The 10,503-nt window shown below is 44.8% G+C and overlaps 3 protein-coding genes across 3 annotated transcripts in view; 1 reads left to right on the top strand and 2 right to left on the bottom strand.

Moving 5' to 3' along the window:
* Positions 1-1,466, top strand: part of LOC118746764 — a 67,827-nt gene extending 66,361 nt beyond the window's left edge. Inside the window, exon 3 of the mRNA XM_036480673.1 lies at positions 1-1,466. This exon is cut by the window's left edge and continues 2,542 nt beyond it. Within this exon, the coding sequence (XP_036336566.1) occupies positions 1-1,230 (1,230 nt within the window). The 3' untranslated portion in view covers positions 1,231-1,466.
* LOC118746762 overlaps positions 1-10,503 on the bottom strand; it is a 71,737-nt gene that overhangs the window by 53,216 nt on the left and 8,018 nt on the right. The gene's annotated exons all lie outside the window — the stretch shown is intronic.
* On the bottom strand, positions 8,969-10,241 carry LOC118746763 (peroxisome biogenesis factor 10-like). The gene is made up of 2 exons (XM_036480672.1): positions 9,826-10,241; positions 8,969-9,753 (listed from the first exon to the last, which is right to left on the bottom strand). Exons 1-2 carry the CDS (start codon positions 10,132-10,134, stop codon positions 9,124-9,126), a joined length of 939 nt encoding a protein of 312 aa, XP_036336565.1. The 5' UTR covers positions 10,135-10,241; the 3' UTR covers positions 8,969-9,123.

The following is a 10,503-nucleotide window of genomic DNA, read 5'->3' as shown; positions in this document are numbered from 1 at the left end:
ATGGGAATGAACCCCAGTATGGGTATGGGCGGCAACATGGGAATGAATCCCAATGTGGGTATGGGCGACAACATGGGTATGAATTCTAATGAGGGTATGAACATGAATAGTGGTGATAATTTCATGCCGTCGCTAATGAACAAGAACAACAACAACGACAGCGCCAGCGGCAGCACCAACATGACTTTCAACGACAACCCAATGCACAACAATTTTATACTCATGAAAAACTGCGACTACAATACGCGCATGAATGATATCGCTGAGTTATTACAGAGGGAATTTTTACGTCTGAAACATATTGAGCTCCTGCGTGGTGATCGCAATATGCCGACTGGTGAATTCATTGTCGAATTTCAAAATGAACGTGATGCCGAGATAGCCATACGTCAATTTAATAACTCGACGTTCCGGCAACGCAAACTACGCATACGTTCGATTAAGCCGCAAGAGATCGCTGACCGCATTGGCAAGCCTTTCATGAACTTTTATCCCGGCGGTGGCGGCGGCGGCGGCGGTTCAGGCGGACGTCCATTCGAAAGAAACCCATTTTCAGGCAATAGCAACAGCATGTCGCCGCTTAACGATGGACCGTCGTCGTCGACGATGCCTTTTAGCAGCAGCGCTGGCGGACGCTATGGCGATAAAAACATGAACAACGACAGCAACAGCAGCAACAACAACAATAGTCGTGGAGGTGGTCCAATGATGAATCGCGGTGGCCGCGGTAACATTGGCAGTGGTGGCAGTGGTGGCAGTGGTGGCGGTGGCGCGGGTAGTAGTCGCAATGATCATATGGGCAGTGGTAGTATTCGGCATCGAGGTGGTCGCCACAATAATAGTGCATCCAGCCGTGATAGTCATAATTCCGATCAGGAGGAGGATATTCAAACCATCGATGACAGCAGCAATGATGTTACCAGCGCTGACAATGGCCCTAGCGGTAATAATGGTGATGATAGTGGCGGCATACCTGAAAAATTTGCGCGTCCCGGCTGTGTTGTTGCCATGGAGAATGTACCTTACAAGGCTGAACTTAATGACATATTGAAATTTTTCGCTGGTTTCGATCTTACACCCGATGACATTATAAGGCGATTCAATGATGATGGTACAGCGACGGGTGATGCACGTGTGGCATTTGCAACACCATCTATGGCACGTACAGCATACAATTCACGACGAAGAAAACAGATTTTTAATCGGACCATACGTTTGGCATTGCTTTAGGATAGTGTGTAGAAAGAAGAGGGTAGTTGTGGTTGTTTGTATATAGCGGGTGGGATCTACATATACATATGTACATATTTTAATGTATTTAAAACATTCATACATATACGTATGTATTAACTTATATGTTTAGAATTTAGTTGAAGGACGTCCTATTTGAGAATTCGTTTCAAAAACGCCCTATCTCAGCTGCCGATTCGGAAACGCCCTATATCAGCACATTTTCAATACATTTTGAAGTGAGATAGGGCGTTTTTGAACCGAATTCTGAGGTACGCCGGATCTTCCACTCAGCAGTCGATATCGTCCCCCTTATGCCAGAGGCATGGATGTGTAAATTTACCAATTTTGAGTTATTGGGTTGACTTGGATGTTTTATGTTACGCCAAAACCCAGAATACTAGTTAAGTACTAGGTTAAGATCTTCATTTAGTTAATGTTTAAAATATTTGTATTTTGTAAATACGAAAATACGCTGTATGAATGAGTTGATATCCAGAGCTATCACTGAATCCATCGTAGTCAGATTTTTCGTGAAATGTACGAAAATGCAATCACTGGATCCGAATCGTTACGAACGTATGCATTCACAGTTTGTTCGTAGCTATTCGGATTCAGTGATCGCATTTTCGTGGATTTCCCGAAAATCGGAGTACGATAGATTCAACGATAGCCCAGATTATATTATTGGGAGTGGCATACCAAACTTTTCACACATTTTTATACATACATATACTTATATACTAAGCTATTTATATTGCATTTGAATAAGAGATTTCATTTCTATTTAATTAAGACAGTTCAAAAACTACTTAGGACTGTTTTCGCGGTGTAGAGTTAACTCTAATGTGGCTGTTAATTTTCGTACTTAAAATCGAGAGCTAACTGCCAAATAAGAGTTAATATCCACTGTGAAAATGCATAATTTTTTTTTTTAAATGACAATGATGTTTTCATAGGGGTATTCCGTTTCCTCTCAAGCTCTTAACTTTAATTTTCTTAAATTTATCATCTTAATAGTATCTTAAAAAAAAAAGGAATTATTAGAATAACACATACATACATACATATGTACATAGTACAATATTTTATATCACTTATTGCCACTTACGAATTATGTATGTACTTTAATATTTAGAGTTTTACACTTAAGTTCTATCTAATCGTAAATCACATAAAAAAATCATATATACATACATACACACTTATGTAAATAAGTCATATATTCTCAGTGTTCCACATTAAGATTTTAATAAATAATAAATTGATACTATTTTACCAAACACTTATTCGAAGTATCTAATTGGAGTTTTATAGCTGGTTCAATGCTGACTTGGAGCAGCACCAAAAATTGGAGGTACTACACAACACTCGTTTTTTTTTTTGCCTTAGCGGCGCTACTAGGCCCCGCCTAAGTCGGTTTGCCCATCACTCGTTGTCGTCAAGCTCAGCTAACGATAGCCCCAGAAAACGAGGCGTTTCGACGGAGTTGGACCATATGGAGAAGGAGATATCGAGGTGGAGTATGCATAAATAGCTGTTTATGCGGTTATCGCGTGGCAGTCGAACCTCTGCATGACAAAGATGAAGATGTCGCGTGTGTTGTCAATTGCAAGCAAATTGGTCTTCAGCTTCCTCTTCATCATCATTTCCAGCGTTGCTTCCACTCTGTTTTTTACTTAAACGCCGTTGATGACGTTGTTGTTGTTGTAGCGGCTACAACAACCCCGCCCAGGTCGGTTGGTATCTCAGTCGTTGTCGTCAAGTTCCACTAACGGCAGCCCTAGGAAGCGTGCAGCTTCTGCGGGGTTGGTCCACAGGGACAAGGCCGTTAGGGTTGTCGGATTTTCCCGGCATTCGAAGAGATGTTTCGAGTCATGTGGGGTCTCTCCGCATGCCGGACACTCATTTGGAACATCCTCATTCAATCTAATCAGGTAGGAGTTTAACCAGCTGCAGTAGCCGAAGCGAAGTTGTGCAAGTGTCGTTCGCGTCTCCCGAGGCAGATGAAGCTCCGTCTCGTCTGTGTCCGGGGGCGGTATGCCTAGAACGGCATTCACAGGTCTAGAGTCTACATAACTCGAGACTGACTCCCTGTGAACGCCGTTCAGGGCCAGTCGGTAAGCTGTCGCGTCCAGAGGTTGCTTGATGAACCTCTGGACTTCGTCCGTCAGTTCATATAAATGCCTCCTGACGTGCCTAGGTGAGGGCTCCTCTGCAAGCAGCTGTCTGTTTGGGTGGCCACTTCTGTGGCTCCCGACCATGAACTGCTTGCAGAGCATGATGTTGTGCTCCTTTACGGGGAGCATTTGCGCCTCGCCGTGAAGACGGGGTTCGGGCGGCATCAGGAGGCATCCTGTCGCTGTCCTGAGTGCGGTGTTCTGTGCAGTCTGTAGCTTCGTCCACTGCGTCCTACTAGTCCCCGGCGACCACACTGGCGCTGCGTAGTTCAAAACTGGCCGGCCTATTGCCTTGTATGTTGCCAGCCACGTTTCTTTGTCTTTGCCCCAAGTACTGCCGGCTAGCGACTTGAGGACCTTGTTGCGGCTCTGTACTTTATTGACAATAGCGGTTGCGTGCGCAGAGAAGGAGAGCAGGCTGTCGAATGTTACTCCGAGTATTTTGGGGTTATTCACCGTCGGAATTGGTGTGTCGTCGACGTGAATTCCCAGCGGTAGCCTGACCTCCTTCGTCCAGGTTGTGAACAGGGTCGCAGAGGATTTCGTAGGGGAAAGGGCTAGACACTTTGCAGTGAAGAAGCGTGAAAGTTCGGAGAGATACCCTTTTACTTTCGAACACAGGTCATCAATTCCATTCCCAGTCGCCATGATCGAGCAATCGTCGGCGTAAGAGACAATCGAGACTCCCTCTGGTGGTTGAGGGAGCTTTGAAATGTAAAAGTTAAACAGTAGCGGGGAAAGGACACCACCCTGTGGAACCCCCTGTTTTATTTTCCTCTGTTTACTCGTTTTGTCTCTAAACATTACCGACGAATGTCGACCACTCAGATAATTTGCCGACCACCGTTTTAGCCTCTGTGGAAGAGAGGAGGCCTCTATATCTTCTAGTAGCGTGGAATGGCAGACGGTTTCAAACGCCTTTGACAAGTCCAACGCTACTAGAATCGTTCTCTCACAGGGACGGTTTCGGTTAAGGCCACGAGTTATGTGAGTGTTTATGGCGTTAAGTGCTGTTGTTGTGCTGTGCACTTTACGGAAACCATGCTGATGCTTCGCTGGGGTCAAGTGGTTTGTGAAGTACGGGAGTAGCAAGGCCTCGAGTGTCTTCGCTACCGGGGAAAGGAGTGTTATCGGACGATAAGAATCTCCTTTGTTGGCGGGTTTCCCCGGTTTGAGCAGTGGGACAACTCTCCCCACCTTCCAGATGTCTGGGATGATGAGAGTGGCCATAGACAAGTTGAGGACCTCCGTAAGGTACGCTACCCCCGCAGGACCCAAATTTTTCAGCATCAGCATGCATATTCCGTCGGGACCCATGGCTTTGGAGGCTTTCGCCTTCCCGATGGCCACCCGAACTTCACCGTAAGTGAAAGCAAGGGGGCACAGGTTGTTGGCAGTTTGTGCAGCCTTCTGGTCACTCGACTCTTGGCTTTGTCCACCGGAGGATGCAGTATGAACTGCCGGCTAAAATAGCTCGCGCATCGCTCCGGGTCCGACGAAGCATGGTCGCCGAAGGAAATTTCGACTCTGTCGTCGTGCTTCGTCGGATTAGACAGTGACCTCACGGTTGACCAAAGCTTACTCACACCAGATGCGAAGTTACAAGTCTTCAGATGCTCCTCCCACTTCTTCCGCTTATGTACGTTTACTAGTTGCCGAATCTCCGCATTGAGATCCCTGATACGGGGATCTCCGGGATCGGCCTGACGAAGGCTATCACGCTCATCGGCTAGAACAGCCGCTTCGGCAGGGAAGTTTGGACGTGGGTCCGTTATACATCCTGCCGGTATGAAGCGAGCTGCAGCAGCAGTGACAGCCCTGCGGAACTTACGTTCACCGAGATGGACGTCGGTTGGTGTGGGGAGCGCTGTGAAGGTGTTTTCGGTAAACTCCGCGTAACCTTTCCAATCAGCTTTAGAAAAGTTGATATAGGTCCGGTGTTTGGCGGAAGCAAAGTCGGTTGGTTTATCTATCGAGATGACTATGGGTAGGTGGTCTGATGCTAAAGTCAGCATAGGTCGCCATGTTATGCTGTTTATCAGACCAGCGCTGACTATTGTGATGTCTGGCGAGCTACTGCAAAAGATCGTGGTGCGCATTAAAGTCACCTACTACCATACGGTTTTCACCTCTGAGGAGCGCACCTATATCAGGGTGATATCCCGCCGGGCAGCAGGTGACAGAGGGTATGTATATGTTAAATATTTCGAGCTCAACATCGCCTGACCGGATAGCGATGCCCTGACATTCTAGGGTGGTATCCCTGCGGTCGATGTCTGCTTCGATAAGACGATACTGCACGGTGTGGTGCGTGATGAACGCTAAGCCACCACCATTATCTCGCTCGCGATCTCGACGGTGCACGTTGTACCCGGCGCAATTCAACAAAGTTGAATTGCTGTGCAACTTCGTCTCTTGGACCGCAGCTATCAATATACCATGCCGACACATGAAGACGGTTATCTCCTCAATCTTGCTCTGTAGCCCGTTACAGTTAAATTGAAGGAGCTTCATGTGGTTCGGGAGACGTGTCGTGAGGTGGGGTGTAAATGATGTGTGTGTTCTTACCGCCGTTAGCTGTGTGTGCTGCTGTGACGGTTGCCGCCCTGTAGTGGTGGCGGGAGGCGTCGCAGTTGGGGTCTGCGACCGAGCAGCGCAACACGGGCCCTCGAAGTTCCCAGTCCACTCTCGCGTGGTACACAGACCTGAGCATGCCCTAAAGTGGCACCAGCCAAGGCAGGTGTTGCACTTGACTGATGTCACATTACGGAATATCCTGGTCTGACAATCCGTGCAGATTGTAGGGGGAACCAGGAGTTGTTGGCGGCAGCGTATGGGTGGTGGTGCGGTTGTGTGTGTTATGTGGTCTGTCGTGGCTGTGGTATGGTCTGTGGTGTTATTATGTTGTTGTGTTGTGGTGACTGTGTGAGGCTGCTCGGGTGGACTGAGGTTGGCCGTGGAGGCTGCTCTGTTTGAGCAACAGGGGTCCACTGTCTATGTGTCCGTAGTCCTGAGCAGACCCTAAGGTGACTCCACCCCTCGCGTGGTGGAGTTGTGGTGTAGTCGTCTCCGGCATACACAGCTGGTGTAGATTTCTGGCCCTAGGTTTGACTCGATGCCAGCCCTGAGTAGAAGAATACGAAGTGAATGTAGCCCTATGGACGAACAACTTCTGAGATACTTCGCCGACCTAAACGGGGTTAGATCGCCGAAACAATAGCCCTTGGTCGGGTAAAACCCGAGTCATTCCGGTACGTAGAACCGGCTGTCGTGGGAATGACCGTTGATGACGTCGTTGGGTCCGGTGGTTGCTCTATGTAAGTCTCTTCCACAAACAAGGGTCCGTTTGTAGGACACCGCCAGAATCTGCCTGCATAGCGTAATGTGGTGCTCACTTACTGGGAGCATTGGGGTGTCGCTATGAAAGTGGTGTTCAGAAGCCACCTCGTGGCTGTCCGGAGTGCTGTGTTTTGAAACGTCTGTAGTTTCATACATTGCGTCCTGCTAGTCCCCGGCTATCACACGGCCGCTGCATAGTTTGGAACCGGCTGGAAAATTGCTTTGTATGGTGCCAACAACATTTCTTGGCCTTAGCCCCAAAGGCTACCCGATAGCGATTTGAAGACTTTTTTGGGGCTCTGTTCTTTATTAACAATTGCGGTTATGTGGATAAAGAGAGCATGTTGTCGAAGAGGTTTCCAAGAGTTTTTACGTTGTTCACCATCGGAATTTGCTCGCCATCGAAGCGAATACTAAGCTGTAGCCTGACGTGTTTCGTCCAGGCGATGAAAAGTTTTGCTGAGGATTTCGTAGGGCAGAGATTTAATCTCCTTGCAGTGACGAAGCGAGAACATTCGGAGAGGTAACCGTTTAGCTTTGAACATAGGCTATAAATTCTGTTGCCGCACGCCATTATCGAACGCACTGTTTCCGATTGCTCTAAGGAAGATAGAAAGCCTTAATATATTCGAGTAGCTTGGAGTGGCATACGGTGTCAAACTCTTTAGACAAATTCATCGCTGCTAGGGTTGTTCTCTTACAGTGTCGGTTTCGGTTAAAGCCACGGGTTATCTGACTGTTGATTGCGTTAATTACTGCGGTGGTGGTGTACTCTTCATGGAAGACATGTGGATGCTTCGCTGGAGTCAGGTGATACGTGAAATAAGCAAGTAATAAGGCCTCTAGTGTCTCCGCTACTGGGAAAGGAGAGTTACCTGCCGATAAGATTCCGTTTTTTTCACGGTTTGCCTGGTTTTAGCAGCTCTACTGGTTTTAGATCCCTTTTAATCCCTTAAACCCACACGATCTACGAATAAATCCAGTAAAGCAATTAATGATTTTTGGTGAACGTTGATATACTAAAAATATGGTGGCAAGAACTGAAATCGGGTAAGTTAGTACTAGAACAGGGTAATTGAGGTTAAAGAACTTTTGTTACAAAAAAGTGTATTCTCTAAATATCAGTTGCGATCCCGTACGAGTCCGGACTAGTCAGAAATAGTCAGAATCAGTCAGATTTTACTGGAAATCGATCCCGTACTCGGTTCTCTGACTATTGAGAGCACAAAAAAGAGAGTAAATACGGTTCTCTCTGTCAGAAGTTATCAGTTTTAGTCCGAGAATTTTTCGCTGGTAAATTCTGGTAAATGTGTCAAACGATCAGCTGTAGTGTGTTTGGCAACCAAATTGTAAACAAAAGAAAAGTGCACTCTGCTAATTCATGTTGAAAAGTATTTAATTTTTTGTTTAAGTGGATTCTAATGAATTTGAAAGTATTTTTGGTTATTTACATGTGTGAGCTGAGTATGTTTACATACAAAATAATCAAAAATTTACAACCAAAATTTGGAGGTTATGTTGAAGTTGACACAAGTTACGATTTTTTACTAGAGAGCGATCCCGTACTATTCAATGTTACTCTCTCGCTCTGAACGAATTTTAATTTTTTGACAGTTTTACTAGTCCGAGTCCGAGGAATACGGGATTGCACCTATCGATATACAACATCTTAAAATCCGACAGTTCTACAAGTTTTAGTCCAAAAATCGCTGGAACGCTTCTACGATATCGTATTATTCGTCATGTAAAACACATTTTTCGGTTTATGATATACTACGTGAACGTACTCTTTATCCCATTCTGCTTGTACGACTAACGTATCACGTAATTTTCTTTCGTATGATTTTCGATCCGTGAACGGATGTTACGATTTGAGCCCAGTTTCAGAAATGAAAGTTGTAAGGTGTGACTGTAACTCAAAGCGCGCAAATCGATTTCGGAAATATCGTGCTGCACTGGCAGTCCAATGTGCAGGTGGTCCGAAGCGGAAGCATTGGTAAGTGACCCCTCCAACCAAGCCAAATTGCCTCAGCAGCGTCATAAATAATAGTTGTATTCACCAAATGGAGCAAGTGGCCTAGCACTCTGCAAAAGAGCAGATGAGCTCAAGCATCGGCAGTTATCAACAGCCAGGCCACTTACTCACTTTGGTGAATACCACTAATGTGTCTTTATTCCTACTCCCTTCTTATATATCCTGGTAAGAAAACCTATCCGACATTACAAAAATAACAATAATAGATTTTATTCACAATAATCCCTCAAAATGAGAATTTAATTAAATATTAAATTCGCCTTGGTCCCCCACATACATAAATATGTAACTCAAACCCGTGATTCAATGAATCATGACTCAAACCCACTCACATTTAAGCTATTGGTAGTTTTGTAACTGTACTATACTAGACTTTTTTAATTTCTCTCTACACAGCGGACATTCATCTCGTTCGTCTAGCCAATCCAATAAACAGTTCCAACAGAATAAATGACCACACGGTGTCAAGCTCGTATTAATGCGTGGCTCCAAACAAAGGATACACTGTGGCGCATCAGATTTTTTACGCTCCTCAATACCTTGATCTGTGCTGAGTAAAGGTCTTGTAGTGTCAGTAACTACTTCCTTTTGTTTTCTTCGATGTTCCTTCCATGCTTCATATGCGTTTATTACTAATGATAGGGTAACCTGTAAAAATGTTACAACACCAAGTAATTTGTAGCCGTATAAGGAAAAATCAGGCTGCAGCCAATGACGTATCAGCACATAATTTATGCCTGTGAAGCGCTTCGAAATTTGGTATTTGTTAGAGCGTAGGTAGAAGAGCGATTTATGCAACGCTTTGATGTATTGTGGTGAGGAACGCATAACATGTATTGCAGTTAGTAATTTCTGCTTTGCCTCTGGTACCATTTCATCGTTATCTCTAATGGATTTTTCCAATTTCTGTAAAATTCGCAGATACAAAGCATCTCCACCAAATTCAAATATAATGGAAACCAGCTGAAGCTATAAATATTGCATAAAAAGTTGTAATTGTTTCAGGAGTTGTTAATTATTTGCTCAAAGTCAAGTATTTACCAAACGTGACGGAATGTTCATGTAAGCGCTATCTACTTGAATAGTTCCTGTGTATTCCTCGCCAAGTGTTTGTAAATTATTAATTGAAGCAAATCCATGATACGTGATTTCAGCAAAGAGCTTACACAACTGATGATACTTTATCCAGCTACGCGACCCGGTCAAGCGAAGTAAATCCGAAAGGTCTTCTGCAAGTTCATCCGTATACCTGGAATCCTTTTGCACGGACCGAACAATTTCTGGTTGGCGGGCTCGCGCATTTCTAAAATCCAAAGCAATTTGGCCACTGAATTTATGACGATGCAACATTTTACAAAAATCTACATAAAAGATTATACTGCTCTGTAAATAGACCAAAGTGCAGAAGCGATAACCACTACCAGTGAAATTACAGCTGATTTTTTTTGTTTGCGACTGAAATTGCTGAAATGTAAACAAATTCCAATTGGTTTTGATTGCCGGTGTTCATAGCAAGGCCATTCTGATTTTTGCTATTCAATAATTGATGCAAATAAAGAAGTCTTGCGGGTAGTATTATTGTTAAACGATTTTTTCAATTAATACAGGTCTGGGTGAAAAATTATGCTCACTTGGACCTAATAAGCAATATCTCTAGAACTAAATATCTGTTTTATTTTTAATTCCCAAACCAACTGCTCGCGCACTGAACGAGCTAAT

Source organism: Rhagoletis pomonella, unplaced genomic scaffold (assembly GCF_013731165.1).
Source record: "Rhagoletis pomonella isolate Grant_MI unplaced genomic scaffold, Rhpom_1.0 Rhpom_scaffold_00011, whole genome shotgun sequence".
Lineage (NCBI taxonomy): Eukaryota > Metazoa > Arthropoda > Insecta > Diptera > Tephritidae > Rhagoletis > Rhagoletis pomonella.
This window is presented reverse-complemented; position numbering and strand designations above follow the sequence as displayed.

Excerpts from the sequence above, each read along its gene's own strand:
- LOC118746763 (XM_036480672.1), bottom strand. The coding sequence starts at position 10,134 with ATGTTGCATCGTCATAAATTCAGTGGCCAAATTGCTTTGGATTTTAGA. Across the intron at positions 9,754-9,825 it reads TGAACATTCCGTCACGTTTG|CTTCAGCTGGTTTCCATTAT; the intron begins GTAAATACTTGA and ends CAATATTTATAG.